This window comes from Kogia breviceps, chromosome 1, assembly GCF_026419965.1.
Source record: "Kogia breviceps isolate mKogBre1 chromosome 1, mKogBre1 haplotype 1, whole genome shotgun sequence".
In the NCBI taxonomy this organism is placed as follows: Eukaryota; Metazoa; Chordata; class Mammalia; order Artiodactyla; family Physeteridae; genus Kogia; species Kogia breviceps.
The window spans coordinates 144,625,511-144,642,196 of record NC_081310.1 but is presented as its reverse complement, the minus strand read 5'-3'; the positions used below and the strand labels follow the sequence as shown (position 1 = coordinate 144,642,196).

The 16,686-nt window shown below is 35.8% G+C and overlaps 1 protein-coding gene across 1 annotated transcript in view; it reads right to left on the bottom strand.

Annotated features, from left to right (window-relative positions):
* Nucleotides 1-2,468: 2,468 nt before the first annotated feature.
* Nucleotides 2,469-16,686, bottom strand: part of DNAI4 (dynein axonemal intermediate chain 4) — a 90,733-nt gene continuing 76,515 nt past the window's right edge. Inside the window, 2 exon segments of the mRNA XM_059075654.2 lie at nt 2,469-2,591; nt 6,638-6,834. Of these exon segments, the coding sequence (XP_058931637.1) occupies nt 2,469-2,591; nt 6,638-6,834 (320 nt within the window).

The following is a 16,686-nucleotide window of genomic DNA, read 5'->3' as shown; positions in this document are numbered from 1 at the left end:
ACATTTTAGTCTCTCAATATGTCTCATTCGTTCATTCTTAATCGAACACTTACTGTAATCCTGTTACATGCCTGATATTATGTGACATACTGAGGATACAAAGGTAAGGAAGACATAATCCTTGCCCTCAGAGCTTACAGCCTCCTCAGGGAGATATATATGTAAATAATTTATACAAAACACTATAAAGACTACAATAAAGGTATGTATTGGATGCACAAAAGAAAAGAATGGGCAGGTTTCCTGGAAGAGGGGACACGGAAGCAATAAAGGATACAACTTTCATTTATAAGGTGAATAAGTTCTGGAAATCTAATGTACAGCATGGTGATTATAGTTAATAATACTGTATTGCATACTTGAAATTTGCTAAGAGAGTAGATCTTAAGTGTCCTCACCACTCACACATAAAATGGTAATTATGTGAGGTTATGGTTGTGTTAATTAATTTTACTGTGGTAATCATTTCACAATGTATACATATATTAAATCACCACACTGTATGCCTTTAAAAATTATGTCACACAATATAAATATATACAATTTTTATTTGTCAATTATACCTCAATAAAGCTGGAGATATTTAAAATTTTTGAAAAGAATAAGCATGAACCATCAAGCCAAAGGAAGTTTGTTGGTGAAGAGGCAGAGAGGATGATAAGGAGATATTAGGGCAGAGCATTCCAGCTGGAGAAACATTATGAGGAATTATTAAATGCTTGAAAGATAATGGTATTACTCTCAATAACAATATAAACATTCACTCAAAACTAAATAACATTAGAGTAATTTTTTCCTTCTCCCTAAAAAAAGCACATGTTTTATGTTTATCTAATTCTTGGGATTCTCACCTACTATCCAGAACAGGAATGTTACTGTTGCTCTGTACATTATAAATTGCAATAGTGCCATTGTGATAGCCAACTGCTAAAAGGTTAGGTGCTCCAATTGAAAAATCCACAGCAGTAACACCATATGGACTCTGATAAGTACGTTCTGGCCACTGAATAAAAAAAAAAAAATTATATTACATTTTAACCTTGGTTTTGTAGACCACAGTAAGGTAGGGTATGATGGTGGCTGAAGACTAGGCTGGTGGCAGTGGGGATGTGAGGAGAGTTAGTCTGCATTCAGTTATTCATTTCTTCCTAACTTCCTGTATACATGAGAATAAAACTTCAATTGGCCATTTCCTTTATTTTGATGAATCATCAGAGCTCAGTAGTTTTAAGAAATACAGCATGTGGTTTCTACAGTAATTATCATTTTGGGTAATCCTCCAGCAGGATTTGTATGATCATCACAAGTCACCGTCTTAAAGATACAAATAATGGACACCAAATAAATTATCCTGCATATATTCCTATCCTCCAGTATCTGTTTCAGATGCTTGTATTATCTAATCATTCTAAACAAGGATAGAGGAAGCTACAAAACTCTCTAAGTTACTCTTTTCTACAACTCTTTCAAGAGTTTTATTGTTTTGTTTTGTTTTGTTTTAATGTCTAATCCAACTCCTTTCTGGTTTCTAACAACCCACATGGAGAAGAAGATAACCTGCTGATGATGAATCCTATGTCAACCCTTCCACACGTTTAAAATTGCTTCTTCCTTTCTTTTAGGCTATATACACCCAGCTTCCTAACAGATGGGGGATTATTTATAAAAACTCTAATCGTTTTTATATGTTCTTCTGATCCTTTTCTAAGTTTTCCGCTTTACGTTTCAGTTGTGACTTAAAACTAAAGCTGTAAAGTAACAGGTTGACTAGCGCTGTTTAACGAAAAGCATAACTGATTCTTTTTTTTTTTTTTTTTTTTTTTGGCGGTATGTGGGCCTCTCATTGTTGTGGCCTCTCCCCTTGCGGAGCACAGGCTCCGGACGCGAAGACTCAGCGGCCATGGCTCACAGGCCTAGCTGCTCCGCAGCATGTGGGATCTTCCCAGACCGGGGCACGAACCCGTGTCCCCTGCATTATTGGCAGGCAGACTCTCAACCACTGCACCACCAGGGAAGCCCAAGCATAACTGATTCTTGTTCATTCTCTTTGAAAAATTCATGGCAGTAAGAGAGTTATATTAATCTATTTTCTATCTATCGAGGATAGCCGAAATATATTTTATAAAGTGATAAGGAGTTATTTATATATTGAGAAACAACCCAGTAGTAAATGAAACTTAATTTTTAAAGAATTTTTATTTGCAAATATATTCTTCTGTATAACAGGTAGTGATAAACAATAATGGTTCAGGCCTAGATCATCATATCTAACAGCACATAGTAGATGTTAAATAAATATTTATTAAATGAATTTACCTTATCCTATAAAGTGTAAGAACAAATTTTAATTGTTTTATTGTTATAGATTTAAACCAAAGAAAGTAAAGTCTTGCTTGGTAAAACCTTCTTGAGTTTGTTTAATGATCACATAAAACTAACTACTTTATGAGAATTATGTGAACATTTAATTAAATAAAAATAGGTCTTATTCCTGTTTTAGTTACCGTGGGATTCTTTATTGACCAGCAGCAAGCCAATCCTCTTTTTTGCTCCTTAAATCCAAAGTTCCCATAGCCAACAGCCAAAAGGTCCTAAAAACCAGAAAAATTAAAAATAAGAGAAGACAGCATAAAAATATCAGCAAATGTATAAAGATGCATATTAATGAACTGTGTTAAAATAGTGATGACATTTCAATTGAGGTTAAAAAATACCAATATACCAACTATTTTCACTCTACATATCCATCTTCCTAAGCAAAATAATAGTAAAAATAATCACATTTTTAGTCTGAAGAATAAACACTCAAAAAACACCAATTGCTGACAAGCTATTTTACATATTGAGATAATCTTCAAAAATTGTATTATTGCATTATAATGTCTTATGCGTTTTTAATAATGACCTAATAATTTCAAATGTAAAATAAAAGACTTTTAAAAAAATGTATTTATTATTATTTGTGGCTGCATTGGTTCTTCATTGCTGCACGCGGGCTTTAGTTGCGGCGAGCGGGAGCTACTCTTTGTTGCGGCGCACAGGCTTCTCATTGCCGCGGCTTCTCGTGTTGCAGAGCACGGGCTCTAGAGCGCGGGCTTCAGTAGCTGTGGCACGTAGGCTCTGTACTTGTGGCTCACGGGCCTTAGACTGCAGGCTCAGTAGTTGTGGCGCACGGGTTTAGTTGCTCCGCGGCATTTGGGACCTTCCTGGACCAGGGCTCGAACCCGTGTCCCCTGCATTGGCAGGCGGATTCTTCACCACTGCACCACCAGGGAAGTCCCAAGACACTTATTTTTAAAGGGAGGTACCATGGACTGAATTGTATCTCCTCCCCTAAAAGTGATATGCTGAAGTCCTAACACCTAATAACATGTGATTATATTTGGAAATAGGACACTTAGGAGGTAATTAAGGTTAAATGAAGTCATAAGGGTGGGGTCCTAATCTGATAGGATTGGGTTCCTTACAGAAAGACGAAGAGACACAAGAGCGCTTTCTCTCCACCATGCAAGGATACAGCCAAGCCAGGAAGAAAGCCTTCCCCAGGAACCAAATTCATCTGGCACCTTTATCCTGGGCTTCCCAGCCTCCAGAACTGTAAGAAATAAATTTCTGTTGTATAAGCCATCCAGTCTATGGTATTTTCTTATGGCAGCTTGAGCTGATTAATACAGCAGGTCATTTCCAGAAGTGCTTATACAGATGACCCTTGAACAACACAGGTTTGAACTGTGCAGGTCCACTTATATGTGGATTCTTTTAAATAAATACATTGAAAATTTTTTAGAGATTTGAGATAATTTAAAAATTGCACAAACTGCATAACCTAGAAATATCAAAAAAATTAAGAAGATTTGTCATGAATGCATAAAATATATGTAGATAAAATTAATAATATGTAAGTTTTCTTACTGTTTTATAGCTTTGCTTTCAAAGAACTACATTACCATACAGTATGCCTCTCTCTCATAATTGGAGAAACTGCATATCAGCCTATCATCACAGGTAAGTAGGTTTTTTTTTAATGTAACTGTGTTTCCAATACTGTATTATGAATATGACTATAATACTGTATGTCATAAAAACTTTATAATAATTCATTCATTAGTTTATAGGCTAGGCTATTCTGAAGCAATCATATCAATTACACTAGGCTACCATAAAGCAATCATATTGCTGCTTCTTCATTATCAATGCATAAATCATTATACCTGTAAAAAATATGAATTTATTTTTCACATGATATTTTCATTTTTGATGTCTGGTGTTAGTAATACATGTAACATCTACAGTGTTTTGTATCATATAAGACAGTATTGATGCAGGTACTGACATTTATCTGTTAAACAGATGACATAAGCTTAACGGTGTTGATAAATACAGTACTATAAATGTATTTTCTCTGATGATTTCCTTAATAACATTTTCTTTTCTCTAGCTTACTTTAAGAATACAGTATATAATACATATCACACACAAGATATGTGTTAATTGACTATGTTATTGGCAAGGCTTCCAGTCAACAGTAGGCATTAGTAGTTAAGTTTGGGGGGAGTCAAAAGTTATACTTGGATTTTCATTTGCATGGGGGGGTTGACATCCCAACCCCCTTGTTGTTCAAGATCAACTCTATAAGTATGTATGGACAAAAGTTTAATGATCGACCAAACCCTGCCACTTCTCTGTAATCAGAAATACTACAGACACAGTCCTGCCACCACCCTACCTTCAAGCCAACATTGTGTCTCCACAATCCCCTCTGCCTTAAAATACTCTTCACCACTACCCTTATCCTGACATTGACAAACTCCCTCATCTCTTCTAGACTCAGCATAGGTGTCACTTCCTCTAAGAAGCATACACAAGCCTCTCTTATGTGTTCCCACAGCATTATTTATTTTCTTTATTAAAGCACATAGGAAAGTATTATATGGTCAGTGTCTATGTGTGACTAAATTACTACAGTACCTCCAGCTCTTTAACAGAGTTCCTGGCACAGAGTTGATGTTCAATAAATATTTGTAGAATGAATTAATAAATATGATAGATGGCATCTGTCATATATTTTTCAGCTTCATTCAAAATTAATCTTATTCTCAATAGCAATAATAATGTTTAAATGCTAGTATATTCAGTTTCTTAAAATGATTCATCTGTTCTTATTACATGGTTATTATTGATTTATTAAATCTCACTTAATTACAAGATGTTCCCAAATAGTTTTACAAAGACAAATCCATACTAAAAGTATTTTATTTTATTCAAAAATAATATACATAATTTAAGAATTGTGTAATTTAGGTTTCAACAAAAATAATTTTTTTAGTTTTTTTAGCATTAATTTTTTTATTGAGGTATAATTGACATACATTATATTAGTTTCATGTGTACAACATAATGATTCAATATTTGTATATATCGTGAAATGATCACCACCAAGTCTAGTTAATATGCATCACTATACATAGTTACAGAATTTTTTTCCTGTGATGAGAACTTTTAAGATCTACTGTCTTAGCAACTTTCAAATATGCAATGCAGTATTATTAACTATAGTCACCATGCTGCACATTACAGCATGACTTATTTATTTTATAATTGGAAGTTTGTACCTTTTGACTCCATTCACCCATTCAATAGTCATAACAACTATCATATTTGTGCACAGTACCTTTTAAGGTGTAGCAATAAAATAATAAGGCTAATTCTTAAAACATGGATAATACAAAACAGTTTAAACAAATTTGTTTTGACCTTTTTAAAAATACACCAAATATTTATTCCAAAGATACTGCCATTACACAAAAGATTTTTGAAATTACTGGTGGAGAATCATGTCTTCAGAAAGAGTTTATAAACCTCAGGAAAAAATAAGTCTCATTACTCTATAATAATCATCTCTTTTTGACAAGCAAACATACCATTCTCCCGCTTGATGATTCATCTAATTTTCCTCAGGATGATTCTTAGCAGTGCAGTAGTTAAAAGCAAGAACTCTGGAGCCAGATGTCTGGGTTTGAATTCTGTTTCACTTACTGGTTATATAACTTTGGGCAAGTTATTTATCCTTTCTGTGCTTCAGTTTCCTCATCAACATAATGAGGAAAATAGTAGAGTTGTGATAATACAAGTAAAACATTTACAATAGTGCCTGGTACATAGTAGATGCTGTTTAAGTATTTGCTGCTATTAGTAGTAACAGTATTTTAAGGAATCTCAAAATTATTTTGCACATGTTCAGGGTCACTGGATTAAGTATATACTTCCAAATATGATTACTTTAAAGAGAATACAAATTTGGGCACATGAGTTTCGTACCATGTTAAACTAAATAAATATATATTATCTTCTTGTTCTCTTAATATCTCATATGGATTCAGAGAATGCCATGTCCCAAGTACATCTCCTAAAATAAAAATGGTGACATTTTCATATTAAAGGAGAAAAACACCATTTTGTAAGTGTTTGCATTTTCCCCTTTTAAAAACATGAACTTGTCTTTAGAGGAATTTTAAAACTAGGGGTTATGTCAATTTAAATCCTTTGCCTAATAACTGAGAAAAAAAAGCTTTCATTAGTACTTGACAAGTGCCCTTAAATGCTAGAGACAGAATTACTAAAATGTTTGATAACTTACTGGATTTGTTTTATTCCAGGCAAGGCTGCTCACATTAAGGCCTTTGGTTAAGTCACAAGAAAAGGACCAAAGTCGTTCCAAATTGGCTGGTATTGTTGATTGTTCTGAACCTATTTCTATGTCTTCTTCCTCTTCCTTCTTAGCCTCTTCTATCTTTTCAAGTTTTTCACCTACTAAAACGTCTTCAGGTTCTGGTTCTAAAATTAAGTCAAATAAAAAGAAGATCATTGTGCTCTATACCTACAGGAATCTACCAAAGTCTCCAAAGAGCATCTCTATCTACCACTGACACTTCAGCCATCATTGGATCTGCGGGGCCATATGGCCCAAGGGACTGGGTACCCTGAGTAGCTGCCTGAGCCTGTTGCAGAATCTTCTGTCGTTCTAGGCCCCACTCAAAGCTATTGGCTTTTCAGACCACTAAGTAAATGGACCAGAGGACTCATCCAAATGAGGAATATGTTGCCTCTAAAATGCAAAGAGGTCCACTAGGCATTGTGTCTCTTTTTTTTTGGTTGAAGGGGAACCAGATGCAACAATATATCCTTCACCTTAGAAGGTATATCTTGACATATTCCATGCCACTGGACCCTTGGAAATTTCACTGAGGTAGAAGGCCCCTGAAATTTTGTCAGATTTATTTCTCACCCTCTGACATGCAAATGTCTTACCAGCTAAGTCTAATTCCTGTTCACTAGGTCCTATCAGCACAATACCATCAATGTAATGGACCAGTGTGATGTCCTGCTGAAGGGAAAGCTCTCTGCAGACTAAATTATGACATGAAGCAGAACTGTGAAGGTGTACTGCTTACCTGACCAGCTGAAAGCAAATAGCTTCTGGTGGTTTTACCAACAGGTATTGAGGGAAAAAAAACTATTTGTCATTATCAATAGCTACACACCAGGTACCATGAGATGTGTTAATTTGCTCAGGCAGTGAAACCCTATCTGAAACAACAGCTGTAACTGGAGTCACAAAGTGGTTAAGTTTACCATAATCCACTGTTTTTCTCTAGGATCTGTGTGTTTTCTATGTAAGCTAAACAGATGAGTTGAATGGTGAGAGTCAACATTCCTGCATATTTCAAGTCCTTGGTGGTAGCATTAATCTCTGAAATCCCTCCAGAAGGGTGGTATTGCTATGATGTGCTATTTTCATAGGCATAGGCAGCTCTAGTGGCTTCCACTTCACCTTTTCCTCCCATATTAGCCCTCACTCCACAGGTCAAGAATCACATGTGGGGATTCTGCCAGTTTCTGAATTTTTCTATTTCAAGTATACATTCTGGAACAGGGGAAATAACCACAGGATGATTCAGTGGACCCACTGTGAGATGAACCTGATCTAAAATTCTGTAGAGCACCTGACTTTTACAAGTCCTTACTCTGACTTGTAGACCCCAGTGATGTTTTGGGTCTCCCCAGAGCTAGTGTGAACTCAGAGCCACTGTTCAGTAATCCCTGAAATTTCTGATTATTTCCTTATCCGCAATGCACAGTCACCCTAGTAAAAGGCTATAGATCGAAAGCTGGGATAAATATTACCAGTATACATTCTTGGCAGTGTAGCATGATACATTCTCAAAGGGACCCAGTCTCCCCTTCATTCAAGAAGTTCTGGTTCTATAGGAATAGGTTAAGGGACTGTGACTTTTTTTTTTAGTGTTTCAAGTTAGAAACACTTGACCTAGAACTCTACTGCTTACACAGATTAAGAATTTACAAGAAGACTGTCTGTTATGGGCTGAATCATTTCTCCCCAAAATTCATATATTGAAGCCCTAAGAAAGTAGTACCTCAGAATGTAATAGTATTTTGAGACAAGGGCTTTAAAGAGGTGATTAAGGTAAAATTAGGCTGTTAGTGTGGGTCCAAATCCAATATGTTTGGTATCCTTATAAGAAGAGGAAATTTAGACACACCAAGAGAGACAAGGGAAGCACACACACAGAGAAAAGACTGTGTAAAGAGGCAGCAAGAGGGTGGCCATCTGCAAGCCAAGGAGAGAGGCCTCAGAGGAAACCAACGCTGCTGGCACCTGGATCTTGGACTTCCTGCCCCCAGAACTGTGAGGAAGTAAATTTCTGTTGTTTAAGCCACTCAGTTTGTGGTATTTTGTTATGGCAGTCCTAGCAAACTAATACACCACCTACCTATTTCTCTTCTAAGGACATCATAATCAACTAGCCAGTGCCCTGGGTCTCTGCAAGTCAGACTATTCTCATTACTGCTTTGTCCCCATTATGGTAACCACGCCTACATTTCCTCTGGCGATTAAATGCTGCCCTTTAGCCCCCTCACCCTCAGGATCCAATTACCCTTATTGTATCTAAGGCCCCAGTTCAGAGAGGCAGCAGCTCTCACTATAACTTCTGACCTACAGAAGAGTGACCACAGAGCTCTTCAAGGATGTCGGGGCTCACCCTCACAAGTTTACTTCTCACAATTGTGGTGAAACATATGTTATCTGGACCCTCCTGGAGTGACCAGGCAGGTCATCATGATAAGTCCTCTCTAACGTTAGAACGTCCCTACGCCTTTGGATACCTTTCTTTAGAGTATACCAAGACAGTTCTGACACCAGCTCCACTTAGTAAAGGCCACATTTTGGTCCATTATCAGCCAACCAAAAAACAAATTCTTAAAGCCATCTCTAATCCTTAATCTACAACACTGTACCCAGAATCTCCGCTCAATGGAACCATATTAACTTTGACCTGATTCGACTTTATATTTCTTCCATCATGATCCTGTACCCTTAATACCCATTTCCACCTATATTCCTCAAATCTCTGCCTGTATAAATTAGCAAACTCAGCAATTGATTCTCCAAGAAGTTATAACAAACCAAAATGTGTTGTACCTAACAACTTCAAGATACATGAAACAATCAAAACCAATAGCTCTGAAAGGAGACATAAATACATAATTATAATTGGATATTTCAACACTCCTCTCTCAATAACTGGTAGAACAAGTAGGCAGAAAATCAGATGACCTGAACATCACTATCAACCAACTTGACCTTACCAACATTTATAGAACATTCTATTCAAAAACACCAGAATATATGTTCTTCTCAAGTGCCATAGCACATTCTTTAAGATGGACCATATTATGGACCATAAAAAAACTTTAGACCACAATGGAATTAAATTAGAAATAAGAGAAAGATAGCTAGAAAATTCCAAAATATTTGTATATTAACACATTTATAACAACACATGGGTCAACGAAGTCTCACGAGAAATTTTAAAATATATTTTAATGAACTGAAAATACAACATATCAAATCTTATGAGATTCAGCTAAAGCACTGCTTAGAAAGCATATATGAGAAAAGAAGAAAGTTAAATTTGTATCTCATGTGATCTACCCATTCCACTCCTAGGTACTGACCCAAGAAAAATGAATGCAAATGCCCATACAAAGACTTGTATACCAATATTTTTACCAACTTTAATTGTAATGGCCCCAGACTAGAAACAAATATCAATCAACAGGTGAAAGGATAAACATAGTATAGGATATTCATACAATGGAATACTAGTCAGTAATAAAAAAATGAGTGAATCTGAAATAATAATTTTGCTGAGGAAAAGAAGCTAGATAAAAAAAGAGTACATAAAGTACATTTATATAAAATTCTAGAAAATGCAAACTACTAATCTATATAAGGATATAAAGCAAATCAGTGGCTTCTTAAGAATAGGAGAGGGGCAAAGAGGAACAAGAAGGAAGGATTATAAAAGACATGAAGAAAACATTTGAGATATACATATATATCGTTATATATAATTGTATATATTCATTGATTGTGGTGATATATCAAAGCTTTTGAATTGTATGCCTTAAGCATTAACAGTTTGTCACTTCAACAAAACTGTTAAAAAATAACAGTGGTATATCACTCTTTAAATGAATCCCAGAGGGCTTCCCTGGTGGCGCAGTGGTTGGGAGTCCGCCTGCCGATGCAGGAGACACGGGTTCGTGCCCTGGTCCGGGAAGATCCCACATGCCGCGGAGCAACTAAGCCCGTGAGCCATGGCCGCTAGGCCTGCGCGTCCGGAGCCTGTGCTCCGCAACGGGAGAGGCCACAACAGTGAGAGGCCCGCATACCGCAAAAAAAAAAAAAAAAAAAAAAAAATGAATCCCAGATAATATAAATACCACAGCATTTTTTAATTGTGAAATTATAATCATTGACATGCATAGGTTTTAGCTGTACAGTTTGATGAGTTATTTTTTCACATTAAATTATTTTATTTATAGCCCCACTGTTTTAGATGTACATTATGGACTATCCAAAAGCACTATTTTTTTTTAGCAATCCTGGAAATTTTGAATACTCTAAGCAATTCCCGAAGATCAAGTTGTCAAGTTCCTCACCGAGGACATCCTTACTATCCCAGATAGTAAGTAGTCAGCTAGCAGCAGTCTATGCTTCAAGCATCCATCTTTCACCTGAACAAAAATTAAAACCCCCCTCGCCGCATCTCCCGGCATGCGAACACAGACCCGGGGCCGCTTCTGGGCTTTCTGAGGTCTCACCGAGAACGTGGCGGAGGCCAGACCAGGCCGCTGCCCTCCATGCGTTCAGGGACGGTGAGCCTCAGACCCGGCCCGGCAGTGGCACCAGCCTCACTAGACACGGGGCGGCCGCGCGCTCCTGCCCTGCGCCCCAGCCGTCGGAGGCCAGGCGGCCACAGGCCGGGGACCGTCCAAACCTCCGCCACCCTACATGCCGAAGGAGAGGTGAGGTTAGAAAGAGCGCGCGACCTTCCCACAAAGCTTTTTTCCAGTTTGATAAGTTTTGATAAATATACACACTGATGTAACCAACAATACAATCAAGATGCAGAATATATCCATCAACCGAAAAAGTTTCCTCACGCTACTTTCCAGTCAAACCTAATCTACCATAGGCAGGCACTGGTTTAATTTCTAAAACCTTGGAGTAGTTATGTCGGTTATAGCATATCATGAAAATGGGCCCATTGGTATGCATTCTTTTGTGTCTGAATTCTTTCACTTAACAGTGTTTTTGAAATCCATCAAGGTTATTATGTATATAAGTAGTGCACTCATTTTTATTGCTGAGTAGTGCTCCAGCATTTGTTTAAGCATTCACCTACTGATGGATACCTGGGCTTTTTCCAGTTTGGGGTTATTATGAATAAAGCTGTAATGAGCATTCTTATATAAGTCTTTTTTTGTGGACATATTTTTTTCTCTTGGGTAAATATCCAGGAAAAGGATTATTGGGCCATTGGATAAATCTGTGTTTAACATTTTAAGAAACTTCCTAGCAGACTTCTGGGTCGTACAATTTTATACTCACACAGCAATATATGAAAAACCCAAGCTGCTCCATGTTTTTGCTAACACTTGGTTTTGTCAGTCTTTTTAATTTTAGCCATTCCGGCTAGTGTATAGATTTTAACTTGCATTTCCTTGATGACTATGTTTAGTATATTTTCAGGTATCTATTTGTTGGGTGAAGTTCCTGTTCAAACTTTCTATTTTTTTTAACATCTTTATTAGAGTATAATTGCTTTACAATCTTTTGTCTATTTTTTCATTAGGCTGTTTATCTTCTTTTTATTGGGCTGTAAATGTCCATTACATATTCAAAACTTAAGTCTTTAGTCAGATGTATGTATTGCAAACATATTTTTCTAGTCTGTTCCCTTGCATTTTTTTCCTAACAGTGTTATTCAAAGAGCAGGCATTTTAACTATTGCAAAAGTCTTATTAATATTTTTCCTTTATGCCTTGGGATTTTTGCATATTAAGTATCTTTTCTTATGCTAAGATCACAAATAATTTTTCTTTTATCTTCTTCTAGAACATTATAGTTTTAATTTTTACATTTAAATCTATGGCCCATTCTGAGTTAATTTATACATATGATATGAGGTGAGGGTTGATGTTCATTTTTCTGCCCATATGGATATCCAATTGTTTCAGCACCATTTTTAAAAGATCAGCCTTTCTCTATTGAATCACCTTGGCATGTTTGTTAAAAATCAATCGACCATATAGGTCTGTGTTTATTTCTGGACTCACTACTCTGTTTCAATCATCTATATGTCTATCCTTAGACAAATACCACACTGCCTTGATTACTGTAGCTTTATAGTCACTTGTAATCTGGTGGGGTAAGTCCTTCAACTTTATTCTGTTTCAAAATGACTTAGTTATTCTATTCTTTGCTTTGCCATATAAAATATAAAATTATATTGTCAATTAATTATCTTTAAAGAAATTTAAACTGGTGAGAAATGTCTCTTACTTTTACTCACATTTTCAAATTCTAGCATTCTCCATTTCTTTGTTTAGATTCTGGTTTCTATTATTATTTTTCATCAGTCTGAAGAACTTTCTTTAACATTTTTTACAGTGCTGGTCTGCTAGCAATGAATTCTCTCAGCTTTTGTTTGTCTGAACATGTTTTTATTTCACCTTGATTTTTGAAGGATATTTCCTCTAGGTATAGAATTTTTTAGCACAGTAAAAATGTCATTGCATTGTCTTCTGGCTTCTGTTAAGAAATAAGGGCATTATTAGCTTTCTTCCCTAAATGTAATGTGTTTTTTCTGGCAACTTTTAACATTTTTTTTGACATATTACTTATAATGTGCCCCAATGTGGTTTTCATTGTGTTTATCTTGCTTGGGTTTCATTGAGCTTTTTATAATTGTTGGTTTAAAGATTTTTTTCAAGTATCGAAAATTTCTAGCTACTCTTTCTTCAAATATTTTTCTGCTTTTCCTCCTCTTTATTCAGTACTACAATTCCAATTACATGCATGTTAAATCACATGAACTTGTGACACAGGTCACTGAGGCTCTTTTTTTTTTTTTTGGCCTTGTTTATCTCCGTACTCCAGTTTGGAATGTTCCTCTTGCTTGTCTTTGAGTTCACTGATCTTCTTCAGTTTTTAGTATTCTGTTAAAGCCAAGCAGTAAATTTTTCATTTCATGTATTATGTATTTCAGCTCTAGAAGTTCTATTTGGTCCTATATGTAGCTTTCATTACTTTCCTCATTGTATTCTTATTTTATTTAAATCCTTAAGCATATTTTTATAGCTTTTTCTTTAATAAACTTTATTTTTTAGAGTAGTTTTAGGTTCACAGCAAAATTGAACTCAAAGTGCAGAGTTCCCAAATACTCACACACAGATATATGCACAGCCTCTTCCAGATCAACATCCTGCACCACTAGTACATCTGTTACAATCAGTAACCCATACTGACAAATCATTATCCCCCAAAGTCCATAGTTTACATTAGGATTCACTCTTGGTGTTGTACATTCTATGGGTTTGGATGACTGTACAATGACATGTACCCACCATTATGTATCATGCAGAATAGTTTCATCACTCTAAAAATCTTATGTGCTCTGCTTATTCATTTCTCCCAACCCTCTAATCCCTGGAAATCCCTGATTTTTTTTACTGTTTCCATACTTTTACCCTTTCCAGAATGTCATACAGTTGCAATCAGAGTATGTAGCCTTTTCAGATTGGCTTCTTTCACTTAGTAACACGCATTTAGGTTTTCTGCATGTCTGTTCATGGCTCGATAACTAATTTCTTTTTAGTGCTGAATAATATTCTATTGTCTGGATATACTTCAATTTATTCACCTACTGAAGAACATCTTGTTTGCCTTCAAGTTTTGGCAATTATGAATAAAGTTGCTATAAACATCTGCATGCAGATTTCTGTGTGGATATAAGTATTCAACTCCTTTGGGTAAATACCAAGGAGTGCAGTTATGCACCGTATGGTTACAGCATGTTTAGTTTTGTAAGAAACTGCCAAACTATCTTCCAAAGTGGCTGAACCATTGTGCATTCCCACCAACACTGAATGAGAATTCTTGTTGCTCCACATCTTTGCTAGCATTTGGTAGTATCAATGTTTTGGATTTTAGCTATTCAGTAGTTTTGTGGTGGTATATCATTGATGTTTTAATTGGAAGTTCCTTAATATATAATGTCGAGTATCTTCTTACATGCTTATTTGCCCTCTGTATATCTCTTTGGTGAGGTATCTGTTAGGTCTTTTGCCCATTTTTTTAAATTACATTGTTTGTTTCCTTATTGTTGAGTTTTAAGAGGTATTTGTATATATTGGATGAGTTCTTTACTAGATATGACTTTTGAAAATATTTTCTCCAGTCTGTGACTTGACTTCTCATTCTATTGACAATGTCTTTCATAGGGCATAAGTTTTTTGTTTTTTTTTTAAATTATTTTTTATTGAAGTATAGTTGCTGTACAATATTATATAAGTTAAATGTGTACAATATAGTGATTCATAATTTTTTACAGATTATACTCCATTTACAGTAATTATAAAAATAAGCTATATTCCATGTGTTGTACAATATATTCTTGTAGCTTATTCTATACCTAATAGTTTGTATTTCTTAATCCTCTACATGGCCCCTCCTACCTTCCCTCTCCTCACTGGTAACCACTAGTTTGCTCTCTATATCTGTAAGTTTGCTTCTTCTTTTGTAATATTCACTAGTTTTTTGTATTTTTAGATTCCACATATAAGTGATACACAGTACATGTCTTTCTCTGTCTGAGTTATTTCATTTAGCATAATGCCCTCCAAATCCATCCATTTTGCTGCAAATGTCAAATTTTCATTTTTATTTTTGGCTGAGTAGTATTCCATTTTATATATATACCATATTTTCTTTACCTGTTTATCTGTTGATGGACACTTAGGTTGGTTCTATATCTTGGCAATTGTAAATAATGCTGCTATGAACATTGGGGTACATGTATCTTTTAGAATTAGTGTTTTGGGTTTTTTTTGGCTACATATCCAGGAGTGAAATTTCTGGGTCATACGGTATCAATATGGTATAAGTTTTTAACTGTAATGAAGTCTGGCTTATCAATTATTTCTTTCAATAGATCATGCCTTTGGTGTTAAATCTAAAAAGTCATCATCATACCCAACATCCTCTAGATTTTCTCCTGTGTTGTCTTCTATGAGTTTTAGAGTTCTGCATCTTACATTGAGGTTTCTGATCTATTCTGAGTTAATTTTTGTGAAAAGTGTAAGATCTGTATCTAGATTCTTTATTTTTCCCATAAATATTCAGTTGTTCCAGTACCATTTGTTGAAAAGACTATCTTTTTTTTCCATTGTATTGCCTTTCCTCTTTGGTCAAAGATCAGTTGGCTATACTTATGTGTATCTATTCTGGGCTTTCTGTTCTGTTTCATTGATCTGTGTGTCTATTCTTTCACCAATATCACACTGTCTTAACTACTGAACCTGTATGGTAATTCTTGAAGTCAGGTAATTCCAGTCCTCCAACTTTGTTCTTCTCCTTCAATATTGTGTTAGTTATTCCGGGTACAATAGCTTTTTAAAATTCTTTGTCTAGAGTTAGTGTCTCCCTACAACTAGGGCACATGCTGGCCAATAGTGGGGAACCCTGACACCCAAGGAGATGGGAGGAACCCCCAAGTGAACCGGATCTTGGTTCATGAGCCGGCGGTTGGGCCAAAGCTCCTGCAGCAGGAGCTCCGAGTCTGAACCACTGGACTAACAGAGAACCTCAGACACCAGGGAATATTCATTGGAATGAGGTCTCACAGAGGTCCTCAGCTCAGCACCAAGACCCAGTTCTACCCAACAGCCTACAAACTCCAGAGTTGGAAGCCTCAGGCCAAACAACGAGTAAGACAGGAACACAATCCGACTCATTAAAAAAAGAGAGAGAGATGGCAGAAAAATATGTCACAGATGAAGGAGCAAGGTAAAAACCTACAAGAACAAAAAATTGAAGAGGAAATAGGCACTCTACCTGACAAAGAATTCACAGTAATGATAGTAAAGATGATCCAGAATCTCGGGAAAAAAAATGGAGGCATAGATTGAGAAAATACAAGAAATGTTTAACAAATATCTAGAAGAATTAAAGAACAAACAGAGATGAACAACACAGTAACTGAAATGACAAATACACTAGAGAGCATCAATAACAGAATAACTGAGGCAGAAGAA